The sequence below is a fragment of the Myiozetetes cayanensis genome, unplaced genomic scaffold (assembly GCF_022539395.1).
Source record: "Myiozetetes cayanensis isolate MyiCay16 unplaced genomic scaffold, myiCay2020 scf17, whole genome shotgun sequence".
In the NCBI taxonomy this organism is placed as follows: domain Eukaryota; kingdom Metazoa; phylum Chordata; class Aves; order Passeriformes; family Tyrannidae; genus Myiozetetes; species Myiozetetes cayanensis.
In genome coordinates this window covers 1,208,531-1,227,945 of record NW_026087378.1, presented here as the reverse complement: position 1 = coordinate 1,227,945, position 19,415 = coordinate 1,208,531, and the positions used below count along the sequence as shown (strand labels likewise).

General features: G+C 40.1%; 1 protein-coding gene across 2 annotated transcripts in view; it reads left to right on the top strand.

The window, feature by feature from the left end:
* DOCK2 (dedicator of cytokinesis 2) overlaps positions 1-19,415 on the top strand; it is a 166,292-nt gene that overhangs the window by 116,490 nt on the left and 30,387 nt on the right. For both annotated transcript variants that reach the window (XR_007628557.1, XM_050311875.1), the window contains exons 30-36: positions 583-661; positions 4,958-5,058; positions 5,158-5,216; positions 7,289-7,437; positions 13,158-13,243; positions 17,885-18,041; positions 19,179-19,219. Coding sequence is in view for 1 of the 2 variants with exons in the window: in XM_050311875.1 (XP_050167832.1) it covers positions 583-661; positions 4,958-5,058; positions 5,158-5,216; positions 7,289-7,437; positions 13,158-13,243; positions 17,885-18,041; positions 19,179-19,219 (672 nt within the window). In the remaining variant the exon portion in view is untranslated. The remainder of the gene's footprint in view (positions 1-582; positions 662-4,957; positions 5,059-5,157; positions 5,217-7,288; positions 7,438-13,157; positions 13,244-17,884; positions 18,042-19,178; positions 19,220-19,415) is intronic.

Sequence of the window (19,415 nt, the reverse complement as noted above, 5' to 3'; positions counted from 1 at the left end):
GAGGGGTAATGTTCATGCTTTTCCTCTTGGAGGAAATATCTGTCTAGTAACTCAGATTTGAATGTGTTTTTATAATCAACCTGAAGAGGAAGGTGGGCAGAGATGTCATCCTGCCTTCTCCACCTGTGAGAAAGCTGAAAAGCTGCACTTTATGTCTTTCAGTTGGGAAAAGTGCAGTGGCAGCTCCTCACTAACAATGTGAGCACAGGAACTCCTCGAGCTGTCAAACCCACGGGGAGGAGGAAACGACACCCTTGTAAATGATTTGGTTTTGTCAGAAGGGAACAATGTGTTTGGAGGGATTGCTCTGTTGTCTCAGGAACGCAGCATAGTGTGAAGCAGAGGGAAGAAATTCCATTGTCTGACTTCTGCAACAGAGGTGGAGAAACTTCCTGACAACTGTGTGTGTCGTTTTTTCTTTATGGGGACCAGACTATAAATCCCCTCCACGGCACACGGTGGGGGAACTTGGCTGCCTTTGGGTGTTCAGTGCTAAATGTGCTTCCACCAACATCACTTGTGTTTGGCATTGACTGCCAGGGCTTGCACTCATTTATCTGTACCCCTGCTTTGCTTTTCCAGGGTGTTCTTGAGAGCCATCAATAAATTTGCGGAGACGATGAACCAGAAATTTTTGGAGAATATGAATTTTGAAGTCCAAGTAAGTATTTAGGGGTTTTTTAGCTGGCTCCAGGTGGTGTGTGCAGGTCTGCAGAGCCCCATCTGGTCCTGTGCATCAGCACCAGGTGGGCTGGTGGTTGGAGTGGGACAGGATTAGGCCACCTTTGCTAGGACATGAGAATCATGCTTTGATTATTTCTGATAAGGCACCCAAACAGAGTATTTTGGTCTGTGATTCTGTCAGGACTGGCAAGCAGAAAACTCATTTTTTGTCTTAGCCAGCCACGAGCATTCAGAAAGTCAGTCTTGGATATAGTGCATGGAGCCTTTACAATGGCAGTATGTAGGACAGACAAAGCTTAACTCTGTTTGACTCCTGGAGTATTTAGCACTTAGAATTTATTTTTAACTTGTAGTCTTCCCTGAAAAGTCTATCTTTATTTCTTTATTTCTGTTAGTTTCTTCTGAAATAATTTTTAATTAAGGCTCAAGGTTTTTTATGTTGCTCAAAATCATTCCTTGTAACCTAAACATTGGGTAGTGCATTTTACCATGTTTGGCTTCCTTTAGATGAAAATGTCTGTAGTTTTCACACTCATTAAGTTGTTATTAAAATATAAATACAGTTATTGATTCAGGATTTGTCACTAAGTGCTGCCTGATAGAAACAGATAGAAAATACACTGACAAGGTATGGTATGAAAAGTGATTCTCTTGCACTCTTACTATGAATTTCAGGGTTTTGTCTTCTTGCTTTCTTGGGGTTCATACTTTGCAGTTAATCTCACAACTTGCAATCTGTTTTAGGTGACTCCATTGTGCTGCACATGAATGTTCAGGCTCATTGTGCTAAAAACTGTTTGGGGTTTGTCTCTTGGTCCTCACCATAAACCCCCTTGGTCACAAATAGCTGCAGAGCAGCCACATGAGGGGTTACACAGGAAGAGTTTAAAAGACAACAGTAAAAAGAAAGTTAAAACATTCAGTTCACACTCAGTTACACAGTTCCCAAGTATGAAATGTAGAGCTTTTTCCTCATTTGTACCTTCAAAATATGTGACTTTGTAAGTATATCTATATATCTACAAAGTTAATTAGGATTTTTGAATCATGGGGAAAAAGGTTTCTTCTGGCAAACTTAAAATTTGTTTTTAGTAAATACCCCTGTTGGAAACTCTCTTTGACATATTTATGATGTAATATCTCAGGCTCTATCAGTTTATTAACAACTAATTTATAAGCTATGATTTCTGTAGCCCTTGATCACTTTTTACTGAGTGATGTCCCAGTAATTTTTACAAGCAGGTATCAAAGGCCTGAAGGACATCACTATGTGCAGGCTGCCAAAACCACACAGACTTTAAAGAATGTGTGTCTTTCCAAGTTTTATTGAGCTGTGCTCTGCCTCTTTCAGAGGGGAGAGCAGCAGTTCAACGTGGAGCTTTCACTGCAGCTCCTTCCCGTGGCAGTTCTGTGTGTTCCAAAGTGTCACCAAACAGTTGTGGTCCAACCCTGCACCTCGCAGCTCAAGGGCATGCATTAATGCTCTTTTATTCATGACTTGTCAAACAGCTGCAGGCTCTGAGTAAGCTAAACAATGTTAGAGTAAACAAGGAGAGCCTTGTAAAGAATTGTAGCACCCTCATAGTCTTCATAAGACACTTAAAATCACAAGCCAAGCAGATGCTTTACTTTTCTTCCGTGAATTAAAGCTCTGCAAACCTTCCAACAGTTCCCTAAATATACCTGTTTAAAAAGCTGCTGTTGGGCTAAAGAGGGTCTGAATGGTGCAAAGCACATTGTCTTACCTTCTTCATTATAAATTACAATTTGATTTTCCACTGGATGTATTCTTTTACATCAATATAACTCAAAAGGCTCACAAAACCAGTAAAAATAAATAGATGTTTCTTCTAAATTATTTAGTTTTAAATTACAAATAAATGTATTCTAGTATATGAAAGAGATTGTTCCTGAAGTGAAAGCCTCACATGAGGATGCCATATATCCTAGAAATCAGTTTATAATTTCTTATGTTGTTCAGAGGTTCCAAAAGGTTGTTTCTGGCTAACCTTGCTCAGTGGCTGTGCTAACTACACATGGCTTGAAGTTCTGCATACTTGCAGGAAGTTTACAAGTGGCATTTTTCTCCAAAATCAAACTAATGAACCCATTATCCATCTGAAATGTGTTATGGCTGCTGGTCTCCAAGGGCTGAGCTTGCTTTCACTAAAATATTTCAAGAAAAAAAAAACAACACCAAAACTGTCATCTTGTCCATTTTAGGATATGCTTGAGTTTCTTTTGCATCTGCAGTGATTTGTCAGAAATTCAAAAGGCTTACAAAGACTTCATGTTTCTCCTACATGAAAGGATTTTTTTTTCCCAAATAAACCCCTGAGCAGAGATATCTGTAGGGCAATGGCCAAAGGGTGGTCTTAATGCACAAGAGGTCTTTGTTGCAGAGGTGTGTGAAGAAGGAGGCAGCAGCCTTTATTTATGGATGATTTTTCAGGATAATTATCAAACCTCCTCTTTGTGAGATACTTAGAAATCTCCTACCAAATCAATTCCATATTTTCCAATTGGGCACATGCCCAAAACATCTTGAGTGTTATTGTGGGCTTAAGAGAAAACAAAATGGGTCTCATAAGGAAAGTTTTTTACATTTTTAAGATCTGTTTCTATCTGGTTTTACCTTTGAGAGGCTAATCTGCCTCACAGGGTCTTAAAGTCAGTTCTGGTGCTTAAAAGCTTGCAAGTCCTTAATTTGAACATGCTATTGAAATACAAAGGATCCTATTTTTTCAGCCATTTTGGGGTACTCTGAGGACAAAAGGAAATGTATTTTATAAATCAGGTTATTGAGTTTATGTACTGTGTCTCTCTGATAAAGGTGGCACTGTACTTGGAGCTATTAAGGGAATAAATAGACCAGTATCTTTAGTAATAAGGCTTCATTTTTCTGTCTATAACCTAGAACGATTTGAGACATTTTCCATTTTCCTGGGATAATTGACACATGCCAAGTGAGTGCCCTACACCTCAATCAACACACCTTCTCAGAGGGCTGACAGCTCTGCACTGGTCAAAATAATAATTTAATATATTTGATAGGAGAGGAAAGGAGGGCTTTTGGGGCACAAATATTGTTTATCCTGACAAAAAGGCCCTGGATGAGGATGGTGTTGAGTTGATGTGTTTGCAGCAGGGCCAGCTTTGAAATGATCAACTCTGCTAAGGAGAGCTTTGGTTGGGCCTCAAAGGGAGGAACAAATTTAACTGCAGGATCTTCTGCACATTATAGACAATAATTCATTTAGGAAATGTCTGTGGTTCCATGTGTGTTTCTGTGTGTCAGTCTCTGTTTTTCCTGGGTATTTGCACACCAGACTTTTCCAGGCTAGAAAGGACAGGGGTCACTCCAGTTTTTCATGGAACATTTTATTTCCACTGTGGGTTCCCAACCCAGGGTGGTGTTACACCATACAAAATGAAGAGCTCTGTTACAAGTTTTGTTTCAACCCTTTAAATTGACACTAAACATATTTACCATTGCCTTTCTATCTCTCTATGATACCTACCACTATTTTCCAGATACAGCTACGTCTTTAAGTGCCTGAGGCTGTTGCTGACTGCTTAGAAGCTTTTGAAAACAGTATTTCCTTCCTTAAATTTGTGTTTCCTAGTCAAGTTTCTCTTTTCCCTTTCCATTCTTTAACATGTGAGAAGTACTTTGATTGTCTGGAGAACAAATAATTTGCTTTCAGGAACGAAGGGTTCTGCACTGGAAGTGAGAGAGGGTTTCATCTTGTTCAAGTACATGACATCAGTAGTCATTTAGGGCTGTATTTTGTCCTTCTTTCATGTAGAGAGCTCTTCACAAATTATATTGGAATTTCATACAAATGCTGGTTGAATTAGCATCCAAAGAGGAGACAGTGGATGCTTTTTGAAGTGGTGCTCAAATGCAGTGTAATTACAGTGGTGCCTTTAGCTCCAAGTTAAGATTCACCAGTGTTACTGTGTTTCCCCAGTCCTGCCTCGGTTCAGGGTTTAATGTTGTTGGCTAATGAATCTCCTGTGAATCTTTTTTTAGCAATATTTATTCAGCTGCTCTGTTATTAAAAGCAAATGTGTAGTAGTGGTTATTAAAATTCATCTTTCTTGCTTTTCTGCTAATTGCATAATACTAATGATGAACATCTTTGCACAATAGAGAAATCTCATATTGCTTGCACCATTTGGTTTCATAAATTATTCTGCATTATGCATCATTTAATATTTTTCCTACTTTCCTCAAAATTATTATAATTTCCTTATATTCAATTTACAGCTGTGGAACAACTACTTTCATTTGGCTGTGGCTTTTATTACCCAAGATTCACTACAACTGGAAAACTTTTCCCATGCAAAATACAACAAAATCCAGAACAAGTAAGCAAAAATGTATATTTAATTTGTATCTTTAATTCTGTAGTAAAATTATAAGAAAGGCAATGATAAAATCACCTTTTATATTTCTTTTTTCCCCAGATATGGAGATATGAGGCGATTAATTGGCTTTGCCATCCGTGACATGTGGTACAAACTTGGTGAGTACTTGGACCGCTGAATTTGTCTCATGTTTCTTGATTCATTGACAAATATCTGACACAAAGTGCTTTTGTAAATATTTCTGCTATTTGAACTTAAAATATGTTTTCACTCCTGTGATTAAGCTTGGAACTGTCATGAGATACAGTTTGACTACTGCCAGTTTTTCATCTCCAAGAGAACAACCTTCTCTCAGATTTCAAACGTGGCTGAAATCGGATTTCAGAAACCTTATTTTGTGGAATTGAGACTGGAGAGATTTTCCCTGGGAAGGTTCTTGCTCAGCCCTGAACCTACAGTTCCAGAATTTAGGAGACTCAGACTTGGAATCTGTTTGGGTTAAAATTCCAAAGTGTTTTTATGTTTCCTGTCCAGCCACATTCTGCTGCTCCTCCTTTTAGAGTTTCTTATTAACTCCTTTGGGATCATTTCTTATTAACTGAACTGCTGTAGAATATTTGTTTCATCTTGGAAAACTTTTTTGTGGCAATTGTGTGGAAAACCAGTGTGGAGAGGAAGATCAGACTCAGAATACTTAGTTATGGAACAAGTCTAATCACAATTGTTTCTGACAATATTTTTATCTCCTTGGAAGCTTCAGGCAGTACTGACATTCTTGCCCAGGTCATTGGGTTTGCTGCTGATCTGCTGCACATCAGAGCAGGGTTTGAAGAGCATCTTGGACCTGGTTGAGGGTTTTTTTTGCAGATTTGGGTAATTTTTGGCAGCTGATCCAACAGTTGTGCTCCAGGAGAATTCTGTGTGGTTTTAGGAGTTGAGGTGATGGCTGCAGGTGGCAAATGGGGGTGGGAAGCATAATGGGTACAACTTTAAGACTACTCAGTCATTATCTGAAGGAAATATTCAGATACCAGCATGGGACATGAAAACTTCTTCCAACTGGACGAATAACAAGAAATCATGTTGATGGCTGATGTGGTCAATGGAAATGACACCCTGCCTTGTGTACCCAGTACCAAAGAAATGGATGACAAGGAAGCAGCTGTGGGACAAGGGTGGAGCCAGAAGGGAAGAACAGTGACAGTTTAGCAGAAAGTAAATCTCTCATGTTTTGCTTAATAGGAAAAGCCTTCTTGAAGCCAGGAGAAAATGAGTTTGTTGTTCTTTGAAGCACCCTGGGATGAGTCAGGCTGTGAGTGTGGCTCAGGAGGGGTGGGAAGAGCCTCAGCTCTGGGTGCTGGAGGGATCTGTTGCCCGTAGCCAAAGGACCCTCAAGAAGCAAGAGCCCAACCCCAAATAAATGTGGGGGCTGGTCCTATTTACATGTAGGAGTGGTCAGACCTTCTGAGCCTTGTCAAGCTCAATTGTTTTGTGTAAAAGCCACAGAAAAAAAAAATGGACCAGCCCAACTGGGGCACTACTGAATTTTGGGGCACAAAAAGAAAACTGAGAGAGTTCTCCAAGGTAATTGCTAAGAACTAATGGCTTTTGCTTTTTCAGAATCTCACAGTTCCGAGCTGGCCTCACAGCAGGTGATTGTCATCTGCTTTCAGAAATAGAAATACACTTGAATTGATAAGCTTCCAGACAGTCTTGTGGCTGATCACTTCTATTTACTGCAGTTTTGATGCATTGCTTGGTTTGATTTATTGGTTGCAATGTCTGATGTTATTCAGAAATGAAAGCAAGTAATGGTTTTCTCCTTCATAAGCCAGAAAGGTTGCAGAGTGTGGCATTGCTGTGTGGTTCTCTCCTACTGAGAAAATTTGGAGACTTCGCAGGTTTATTTATTACTTTCTACTCTAAATATTTATAAGGAGGTGTCAAAAGCTGAAAAACTGAAGTGTTCACTGACAAATGTCAACTCAACTCATATGAATTGGCATGAATAGCCAATCCAAGCCTATTCCTGGCACTGAAATCTTCCACTTTGGAAGGAGACAGTGTCCATTCACATTCTCCCAGCCTCTGAGAAGGAGCAGACAGGAGCTGTAAGACTTTACCAACACAGATGGCTTAAACAGTGCTTTAAGTGATTGCATGTCCTGACATGCTTTCCTAAAAGTGGGGTTTTTTCACCTCAAATATCCAATTTGTGGTTTTGCTTCAGGCCAGAACAAAATCTGCTTCATCCCTGGGATGGTGGGACCCATCTTGGAAATGACTCTCATTCCAGAAGTGGAACTGCGAAAGGCCACGATCCCAATTTTCTTTGACATGATGCTGTGTGAATATCAGAGGACAGCAGAATTCAAAAAGGTAATTAAAAACACTCTGTGTGGAAAGGCATTAAAACATCATGTGCTCAGTATTTCTGGTTAAATGTGTGTCATGTGGGCTTTTCTGCTCCCAGAAAGTCAAATCCTGAGTATTAAGAACCAAAGGGATGGCTTTGTGCAGCAAGTGTGGGCTCTCCAGAGTGATTTAGTTGGACTCAAGTATAACTTTTGTTGCAGTGACAGCAATAAGACACTGCAATAGGGGCCTGGAGAGGTTGTAGGATCTCAATCCAAATTTTCAGAGTTTTACTGAGAAAGCTTCTGAGCAACAAGACTTACACTGAAGGCAGCCCTTTGTTAAGTAGGAGGTAGAATTAAATGACCTCTGGGGATCCTCTGTAATCTAAATTTTTCCTTATCCCCTTTCCTTGTGAGATAATGATAAGCCGAAATGTCCAGTATTTAGTACAGAGTATGTGACAGAAGTAGCAGTGAATAGTTAATTCCATATTATCACCCTTCCCAGGGAACTCTTAACTTTGCTAAATGTTTATTGTGAGAAAAATAACCACTGTGAAGAACTGACATTCCTGAGGTGTTCTCTGCAGTCGTTTTGAAAAGAAAAAAGATTGTTTAAATCACAAGGATGAAATATTTTTGATTGATGGAATAGAAATAGGGATGGTGGGAGAGGGCACTTGGAATGTTAATCTAAATCCCCTCTCACTGCTTGCTGTGCCTACCTGGACAGTGAGTATCCCGTGGTTTCTTCCCTATCTGACATCTCCATTCTCATCAGCCTCTTTGGGCATGGACTCACCTTATTCTGTGTTCCAGAGTAACTTTTCCCAGTAAATTTTGAATTGAATATTCAGGCTTTGTAATTATGCAACTTACAAACTCAAACCAATGTGTGTAAGGGGAAGTGACAAACAAAAAGGCATCATTTCAGGCTCATGTAAATATAAATATCTCGTGTACCCAGCTATGTTTAATACTCTAAATCATTTGGGGCATTTCTGTGTCAACTAAGTGTGGAACAAACGAGCAGATGGAATTTCCATTTTGGTCTGTGTTCCGCAGTGCAAAGCTTTTGGTTCGAGGCCAAGATTAAAAACCACTTTGCCTCTCTGCATCTGTTCCCTCCGTGTCCTGCTAGTCCTATATTTGCTGTCTTAAAAATGTTCTCCTGCACATGGCTTATACCTCGTCCCCTGGGAGAGGCACAGAGATCTGTGCAGAGCAGAAATCCCAAGAACTCATCCGTCAAACTGCCCGATGAGCGGGAGCAGCAGCTTGGGAGCCTGGGAGGTGCCAGACACTTCAGTGACCCTTAAATCACCTCTCAGGCCAATGGAAAGAAGTTTCAGGTGATATTTTGCAGTGCCAAGGAACAAGGGCATTTTACTGCAGTTTAAGAGTGAAGAGGTAGTTTTTATTGTTAATTGTTTCATAATCTCATTAGATTCTAATGTTCTGCTTTAGGAATTGCAAATCATTTACTGGCCAGGAATTCTGAGTTTTATCCTCTCCTTTCCCAAGGATGAGATAATTAAGATAAATAAACTTGACTCTGTAAGTTTAGCCCTTCTGGTGAATTTTTAAAAACATATATTTTAAAGGAAAAGCACATTAGATTTATGGTTTAAAATTCTTGTAATCTTAATTAAGAAGGGAAAATAATTAATAGGAATGGATGATTATTGGATGCACAAACACACAAACTCTAGCTTTTGCTAGTGCACAATTTGTATATGCAAATTGACATTTAGAGCATAAAGGATATTTTCTGAAAGCTTTACTATAAAATTTGGAGAATGACAACAAGTTATTTCCAGAGTACCTGTGGCACTCAGGAGCCCAGAATGATATTCTGCTTAAAACCCCATTTTGCAAAGTTTAAAAAATAAATAATTTATTTCTAATCTAATCTTCTCTAATGAGAGAGGGGAGGAAACAAAAAATACTACAGAAACATCTTTACAAGCTGAGCCTGTACCAGCACTGGAACCAGAGCTTGTCTGGTGCCTCCCACATGATTTAATAACCTTTCCCAAAAAGCCTGTTTAACATTCCCTGGGCCTGTGCTGGGCCAGCACTACAACAGGACTCTGTTTTTGGGGGAGGGAGGCACACAATGAAAAGCAAAATTCCACCTGTAGTTACCTCAAGAATGACATGTTATACACATATATTTAACAGGTTGGAATCTATTCATAGGTGTTTGACACAGTCAGGCATTTTCTTCCAATCCCTTCTTCTACTTCGCACATGTAACTTCCATTCACTCCAAGCAGTGTTATGTAAGTTTATAATTTTAACTTTAATTGAAGATGGAGGGAGGGAGCCTTTATTAGCTACTAATTTTAACCATCAAGGATCTGTCTATCATGAGCTCAGAGAGTGAGGAATCTTGGAAAGGCAGTTTATCCCAGTTACTTTCAGTGTCTGTGGGTAGAATTAGTCCTGTGAATATATGCCTTTCTCCATCAAATATAGAGGATGTTTATGTGTTGGACACACACTGTTAAAAGAGTCCCATCCTCCAAATGTTGGTGACCCACCTTTCCTGGAAAAATCAGGGTGTGCATTTTATTAAGGCTTCCCAAAGCAAAATATATCATTAAGCAACCTCATGATCTTTGTTCTAACTGTAATCTGAGGCCAAGAGCTTGCTTTAAAAAAAAATAAACAAGCAAACAAAAAAATCAAACTGAAAAAAAAAATTAGCTCTTTGCAGAGTAAATGAAAATATCATTGAAATAAACAAGGATTCGAGTTAACTTATGGATTTAACTTGGCTTAGGAGAGATTAATTCATCTGTGTTTATGTTTTTGTTTGAATAAGTCGCTCTGTTTGTGTTTGGGTTTTTCAGTTTAGCATCTCTCGTGGGTTCTGCAAACTGCTGGAGCCATCTGGGGGAGTTCTGTGTGTTTGCTTTCCTTCCTGACTGCTGTGGGACTGTCAGGAAACAGTGCTGGCTGATGGGCTGTTCTGGGACTCGCAGATTTGTTGGAGGACAGATGCTCATTCCTGGCGATCCTGATGCAACGTCCCATCCTTCTGAGCTCAGAGCTCTCACAGGTTGCTAAATGAGTATTTTATCTCAGCAAGGTTCCCCCCTGGTGCCTGTGATTTATCACTGCTGTAAATAGCCTTATTTCTGGCTCTCAGCTCTTGAAACTTTGTTGTGCAGAAAGATTTCAGAAGGACGTGAGATCCTCCCAGCAGCAGAACCCAGATTGGTACAACCTGGGGCTTCCATGGGGGAAACAGGGACCTGCTCTTGGTTTGGGATTGAGGTGTGCTCAGAGCTGGGGAGATTCCTTGGATATATTAGACAGATGAGCAGGTGGGTCTAAAGCTAAACTGGTGCCAATGACACTAAGGCAGAGTCTGTTTAAATTAGAGGAGTCTTTAATTCCAGGGCTTAATTTTGGCAGAAAAAGACTAAAACTTAATTCTGTATTTCTGCCAGGTTTTTTACTTGTTTTGATCCAAGCAACTGATTCTTTTTTTTTTGCAACTTATTGAGAAACTGCAGGAAAGATGCTTAGGGAGAGTTTTTTTGTTCAGGTCCAGCAAAGTGAAATTATTGCCTCTTCGAGAAGTAATCAATTCTCGACCTGCTGAATAAGTACTAGGAAGGATTTAAGAGGTGGACAGTTTTTAACTGGTGCTTCACTTGCACTAAATTTACAGATTTCTGTCTTACTGCAGTAAATCCACACACTTCAGCTCTAGAAAATCGCTGGATTGGGTGTTTTTGTTTAATATTTCCTTGTTGTGCACTTATGTTACCCATATTACTAATACATATATAAACACTAATACACATACTGCTCACACATAGGAATTAATTCGGAGCCCTTTAAACTTCTTTTTTGGTCTGCACTAGACAGAGTAATTTTATTTTTCTTGTTAAGCTATTTTTCAATGATAGCTCTTTATTCTCTAGTATTAGTACAGTATGTACTGTTCCACAGGCAATCTTTAATTTGTATTCTAATTACAGAGAAAGAACTAATATTGGAGCAGCAAAACCTGCAAGTAACAGGACCAAGAGTTAAAAAACAAACCAAAGTCCTTTTTGGGCTGTACAGAAAAAATAAGGCTCTCTTTTGTTTAACACTTCTATAAAAAATAATTGAGAAACAGTACTAATGTAGAAGTCCTTCTATTCAAATCAGGAAACAGGCCTAACATTTCTACTGAACAATTTATAGTTTACTCTGAGAACATTATAGGAAGTGGTTCTTAAATGGACACTCTGAGATCTGAAGTCATGAGGTCTCTTGAGGAGCAGTGGGGAGCTCAGTGCACCACATTTACTGCTGATTTCTGCTCAAATCCTGGATTGCTCAGTGCTGCTGTTGATATTCCTCAGGTACATACTGCACAGGTCTCCACATTCACCCTCAGCAGTGAGCTTTTCTATGTAGGCATCTCACTGGGTAATAAATAGCAACATATTGTCTCAATTTTCCCCTTCATCAGAGGTTTGAACCATTCCATGCCCATCTAGAACTATCCATGCTTTCATGAGCAGTTCTTTCCTCCTCATTCACCTTAAGCGGTGCTGTCCCTGGTGCTGGGCTGGAGGAGGGACCTGTCTGTGCCATGGTGTGGTGTTTACACAACTTGGATCCAAGATGCCGTGTCACACTGACCCCCTGGTCGTGTTTAACCCCCTCTGTTTGAAGCTTGTCTGTCTGGGGCTGTGTTATGACCACCTGAACGATTTTGTTTCCATGCTTTTACTGCTGTGGGTTTGGTTTTGTTGTTTTGACCTGGTTTGAGGAATATGAAGTGGTGGAAGTTGCTGCTTCCTCCCTGCCCCTGCCAGAGAAGAGAGGATTGTATCTGCTCTGCCAGCTTCTCTGCACCCAGGCTGTGTGAGGAGTGTCAAAGTTTGGCTGCTCAAGGCTGCTGTTTCAAAGCTCCTTAGAAGGAGCAACACCCACCTCAGCGTTCTGTGGAAGAGCAGTTTGCAGGATCAGGATGGTCAATAGATCTGGGTTGGATGCTGGAGAACAATGGGCAACGTTTGGCCTTTGTTCTTGAAACATGCTGAGTAATTTTTCTGGGTGGAGAGTTTTAATCATGACCTACTTGAAAGAAGTGCATGGAGTAAAATGTTTTCAGACAAAATGTCATGAATGTCATGTTCTTTACAACTGAAGGAGTTGTCCCTTCCACAACACATCTGGAGAGATGTGTGACCTGTTTGGTGTTCTAAGGGAAAGGACTGTTTTCATCTGTGTAGCCCTTGGCTGAACCCTTCACTGGGGATATATTAAAGTAAGGTAAAAAAAATCTTGCATTGCAGTTATCTGAAAGTACCTTGCATAAAATACTACAGTAATTCTTTCCACTGTGAAAGGTTTCCAGTTCTCTGACAGGATGATCTGGATCCCAGTCTGCCAAAGCTCTCAATTACACAGAAATTCTCCAGGGAGAAACAGAATTATTCATGTAGGACAACTGCGTGAAATTTTGTGTGAAAGAGGAACGTGAAAGTTGCTGTGTTAGCACAGTAATGAATTCTGTCATTTTTACAGAGCTATTAATAATTAGATAATTAGATGTAAAGCAACAGAGCTTTATTTCACTGTAGGTCTCCACTAATGCTTTCTCTGGGCCTCTCAGTGTGCTCATGTGTACAAACATAACTCTACAGAGGTACATTTTCCCTGCCATGCTGAAATGTGTTTGCCCTCTGGATAGCTGCTCAGTGGTTTTTTTTCTTGCTTTGATAGTTTGAAAACGAAATCATTCTGAAGTTGGATCATGAGGTGGAAGGAGGACGAGGGGATGAACACTACATGCAGTTGTTTGAGTCCATGTAAGTAGTGCAAGAGAATAAATACCTTAAGAATATGTTTTTATCTTATTATTCCTAGTTACCAGGTTGATAACCTCACTTAAAATAGAATCTCAGCAGCTTTTTTTCTTCAAGGGACTGGAAACAGCACACTGCTTCTCTACACCTGGTTTGAATTGTAGTTTTGCTCATCAAAATGATTTTTCGAGTTACTTTTCATTATTTTGTGCTTTAGCTAATTTATGAAGAAATTATACCTGACCTGCATTTCTGCATACAACTTTCAAGCATAATCAAATATTCTCCCCACTATTAGTCTTTCCACACTTTTCTTTATAGGCTATTGTCCTGATTTCAGCCAGGGTAGAGTTAATTTCTTCTCAGTAGTAGTTTTTATTTGCACCAATAAGAAGGCATTTTAAAATGCTTTAGTTGCTCTTCTCAGTGTCTAGATTGGACTGCAAGCTATTATTGTCTGAATTTAAATAAGATGACTACCCTGGAACGAGAATATTAAGAAGTGCTAAGGTCTAATCAAAGTATCTCTATATTTCTGATAATCCTGAAGCCTCAGGCTCCATCATATAGCACCTCCCTCTCTTTTTGGCCATCCACACTCAGCTTTACTCCCAGACTGGATAGCCATGTTTACACTGATGGCAGGTTGGGTGTGATGTCTTGGGCAGTGCTGGAGTCCTTGTGCATCCCTCTGAGAGTTTGTCCCTGGCTTTGTGTGTTTTAGTTTGTCACAGCCCTCACCAGATGAACCATGAGAGCTTTGGTTACACCACAATAGAAAAAAGTCCACTTTCAGTGAAAGCTTTTTTTAAAAGAAATACTGAATTATATAATCAATTAATAATATGCATATGTTATCTTATTTATATAATATGTGATTATGTTCCAATTAAAAAGAAACTTCATTTAAATAAACCATAATTTAAATGTTTGCTATTTTACTTTACCTTCTGTCCTATAAGCAGGCAGATAAAATATAGAAAGGTAGACTTGAAAAACATGAAAGTACTGACACTTTCTAGGCAATATAAAACTATTCTTTGAAAGTGCTACATGGGCAAGGACAGATGAAGTTTGAAATACACCCTTTTCACTTCCTAACATGCAATGCCTGTGTTAACTGAGAGCAACAAACTGATTTTTCAGTCCTGAGTGTTTGCTGTTTGGCTTCAAGCCTTAGGTGGTGAGGCAGAGGTGCCCAAAGTGGCTCTTGGTATCATCCAAAAATGCTGCTGCTGCAGATGCTGAGCTGTGCTGCCCAACAGGGGGTCACTGCAGATCATCACCCCTGACCCCAGGGACTCAGCTGGCACAGGGGACTCTTACTGCAGTGCTAAACTTTGCTGCTAGTTAGTGTTTTTTCCAAATATTTCCTACAATGTCTCCATCTGTTTTAAAAGACTACATTTCCCTGAAGCTGGAGAGAGTAATCAACCTGAGATTTTATCAGTGCAAAGAGCAAAGGTTCCCTCAGACCTTGTGTGTGTGAGGCTCTTTGAAGTTCCCTCTTTCTGAGCTGCGTGACACTGTTTGCCTGCCTTGTTCTAACATTTTTCTGGAGAAGTGGCACCTCTCCAGTTCATCCCCATCTTTCAGTGGTGCACTCAAATAGTGTCATCAAACATACCAAGGAGCATTTGATCTCCTGCCCTCCCAAGGCACCCTCCTTGCTTTGACACACCTATTTTTCCCCCTAGTACTGTCCCACTTTCTACAAGGCTTCAAGTTCAAAGTTTCCACATTTCTAAAGATGCCACTTCATCTTATCTCCAGATAGTATTTTTCATTCCATCCTTGAAGTTGTTGAATGATGTTGAATGTAGAGGGACAGAAGGAAGCAGAGGTTGGTGACCTACCTGTGGTAGAATCTCCTCTCCCTCTCCTCTCCTCTCCTCACCGTTAGTTTGGTTTGGTTTAAATCTTCCTTCCTTCACACCTCTCAAGGCAGGGATTTCAAGCCTCTGTCCCCAGCTGGATGGGGACCCAGTTAAACTGGGCTCCACAGTTATTAATTTGGTCCTATTTTCATCAGCTGATTTCCCATAACTGCGTTCCTGCACAGTTCCAGTGCCAGCTGGATGCAGACACCGAGCAGCAGTCAGTGACTGTCTGGTGTGCTGATGGTCACCTCTGCAACCAGCATTCACCCACACTGGTGGGGTGCTGGGAAATTGCTGATTCCCAGTGAAATAAAGAGGTTCAGCAGAAGTTTAATTAAGCATCTGTCCCTGTCAGTGTGCCCCAGGTGGGGTTCTGACCTGTGCTGGTGAGTGCTGTCCTAGACAACACCGGGGAGGGAGCTGGGATAACATGGGATAGGTGAGAGGCTGTTTTCCATAGGCACAGTGCACAAGGCTGCCCTGTTTTGGGAAAAGCAGGAGGGTTTAGCTCTGTGGTGCCATGCCACTTGTCCCCAGGCTCAGAAAATGAATTCTGGCATGTTTTAGTTACTAATGTAGGCACAACAGAAACCAACATTTGGCAGCTCTCCAGTTCCTCCATCGTTGCAGTGGCCCATGTTATTCAGTTGTTTTCTTGATCTTTATTTAAAATATTTTTTATTTTAAATCTTCTATTTTTTTTCAAGCTCTGTTCAAAAGAATCAAAGTTTCTTTCTCCTTCCTGGGGGGAAAAAATTCTGAAGTTTTATGCTTCTTTTTATTGGGATTATTGCATAAAGCTGAGCGATACATTTTTTTAAATCTTCCCTCAAGAGACAGGTGTTCCTCTCTCCAGTTGTTTTTGTAGTTCTGCTTTATGTGCACTCCAGTTCACCTTTCTGTGGTGACTGGAGTTATGTGCTGTGTCCTGGGTGAGACCCAGCAATAGCTTGGGGGTTATGTCAAGGTTTTTCTGCTTGCATGTGACTCGTGTTCACTGTGCACTCAGGGAATGTTCAGAGGTCTGCCTCGTTTGCTGTCACTCCAAGGGAACCTTTGGCAAAAATTCCCAACAGTCACTTGAATGGTGACTGTGCTTTCCTCTGTTAGTGTCTCACCCTCTTTCTGATATGTAAAACAACACCATTTGTCCTGCATAATATCCCTACGTGGTTCTGAGGCTTTCCTTCCCACAAATATAATTTAACACACTCCAACCTTTCCTGTCAGTTGTCAGCTCTTCAATATTTATTATTTACCTCCAATCTGCAGTGTATTTAATGTTATGAGGCATATTTCAGCTATTTATTTAAATATTTCTGCTGTTGTTTCAGACTAATCAGACAACAGCAGTTAGAGTGTTGGGGTTTTATCTGTCCACCACATCTTGCACAATGTAAATGTTCTTTCAGACACCTGTGTACACCCTCCCTCTGTCTCAGCAAAGTAACTCCACTGGAGCTGTACAATCCAAGGAATAAACTTGAGGTGCTGGTTTTACTTTGCCTAAGCTGGAACTTTGAGCCTGGCTCCATTCTGGGCCAGAGTTTCCAGGATTTCCTTGGCAACTGAACTTAATATAAATATGTATTTTCTGAAGAAGGTTTAAAGAATTATGAGGAGCAAAAAAAAATAAATCTACAATTAATTAAAACATTGCGCTTTATAATAATTTTTTTAATAGTGTACTTAAAGATTAGTAATAAATTAAAGTTTTGCCTGGGTGTCTTGAAAACAATAATGTTTGATTTTCAATTGATATCAGTTGAATATCACAATTGAGTATTAAGCACTAAGAGGTCAGAACCTTCCCAGCTACCAATATAAAGCAGGGCTGCCTTGGGGAAAATTAACTGCTCCTCTGCCAGATCCAATGCATGCATCTATAATATATATGTGAAAATATATGTATATATGTGTGTATATAAATATATATGTATAAAATGCATATTTCCCAGTGGAAAACCAGAATATTAAGAAGAGCAAACAGGCAAAGAAAGAAAATAATCCTTAATGAGACACTGGTAATCACTTCATGATGCTCAAATAGTTAAGCTTTGTAATCAAAGCTCTGATAATAAAGTGAAATATCTACTCCTAAATCACTTCAGCACTTTGCAGAAACAGTATATGCTAATGTTTTGTTAATGTAAATTCAATCTGATGATGCCATTCTGTAAAACTCATTTTCCTCTATTTTTATCAAAGGAGATGGAGCAGCTCTTTTCAATCTGCAGAAAGTTGATTGTTTGGTTTTGCTTATTTCTCCAGGGCAAATTACTCTGGTGAGGCCTTGTTAGTGAATGTCTTTTTTGACCTAAAATTGTAATTTTTGTTGGTTTGAACTTTCTACTCACGTGTAACTGTACAAAAAGAAGGAAAAGGTTGCATTTTATGCTGAGGAGAGGAAGGTACAGTGTTTATTATAGTATTTTGCAATATTGTTTGTTGCAATAGTGTGGCATTCCAGAGACAAGAGTTTGTGATGTCACCGATGTAGGTTGCTCTGTCCTGAAGTTGTGGGTGTACCCTTGAACTCAACGTCATTTTCAGACAGGAAAGATAAATGTTGCTCTTTTTCATATTTGATTTATATGCCACCTGTCATCTGGATATCTAAATTACTCACTCACAATAGGAGTTTCCAGTGCATTCTGCAGTTGATTTAACCCTCCCTCGGTCTTTGCCTCCAGGTCCCAACAGTTTTCCAGCTGACGGGCCCCTGATTTTCACCGAATTGTACCAACGCTTTTTGTGTTTGCAGCCTTAAAGACTGTGCCCAGGAGCACCCTGGCATTTCTGACCTGGTGGAAAGGTTTGTCAGCCTCGTTAAAGGCCTCCTGGAGAAGCTGCTGGACTACAGGACCGTGATGAACGACGAGAGCAAGGACAACCGCATGAGCTGCACCGTGAACCTGCTGGTATGTGCCCCTCTGGGGTCCCCATGTGAGCTGAGGGAAAGGGTCACAGTCCATTTACCAAAAGCAAAGGTTAAATCTTCCTGGCTACAGCACTGGGTGACAACACTCAGTGGGGATATAAATTCTGAAGTAAGAGGTTTTGTATCTATTTGCATGGATGTATCAGTAAGTCTGAAAGCAACACCCCCTCAGCTCCTTTGGCTTTGCCCCTGTGTTTTATCCAGTTTGGTTCTGTTGGGTGAATAAAGAATTTTGCTGCTCACATGCCTGTACTTTTTGATAGGCTTAGCCTGCCAGTGGGCTTTGGCCAGGTTCAAGCTGGGCTTGAGGAACTTAACCCGCTTGCAGCTTCAGCAACTCAACAGCTACAGTTTTTAAACGTGGGGAAGAAACCCTGGGACACTTGCAGTGAGATGCTGAGAAGATCTGAGTCTCTGATCTGGTCCTGTGGTTTTTTCCATTCCTCTTTTGTAATGAGGATATGTCATACAGAGATTGCTCCCCCCAGGGAACTCCTCAAAGCTGAGGAGGAAGCTCCATCACCTTTGAAGTGTTGCACTCACATACTCTCTGTTCCTCAGCAATCTCTGCTCAGTGTGGTGTAAATTCCTGCAACTCTTCAGGAGATAATTCTGGTCATACATTTTGCACAGCCTTAGCAACTTAGTACACCTGCAAACACGTTATGGTGACAAAAAATGGGCTTTATTCAGGGAATTGGCCCCTTTAGAGGTACTGCACAACAATGCCATGTATTTAGAGAGCTGCATATCTGCTTCAGTACATACCAGCTTTTCTGGCCATCATGTTCTGCCAGAGCCTGTGGTTTGTTATGTTAATGCATTTGGATAAGTATATTTTCCTCTTCTCCTACAGAAAAACTTTCACTAATATTTCATTAAAGAACTAGGAGAAGTACACATATGTATGTATAATAACACATGCATATAACTAATTAAAATATTAATTGAAGTAGTAGTTCCAGGTTTAAAATTCACATAGTCTGTAAATAATCTATTTCTTAGGCTGTGCAATGAGCAAGAAAAGCAAAGTCCCAGCATGTCTCATTTATATCTATATTTGTCTTGTGTTTTATTAAAATACATTAGGAGATAACTTAAATTTTTGTGTCCCTAGAATTTCTACAAGGACATCAACCGTGAAGAGATGTACATCAGGTATGACAGCTGTTCTCTTAGATCTCTTCTGGAGAAGGCAACAATATTGTCTTGTGAATTCTGGTTTTATTGCTGTGCTTGAATTTCTGTGCTTAATATTAGTATACCATCCACAGTGACTCAGTGGTAACCCTGGCCTCATCTGTATTCTCACTGCACTGTTTGTTTAGCCTCCAGCAATTTGGAATCCATGATG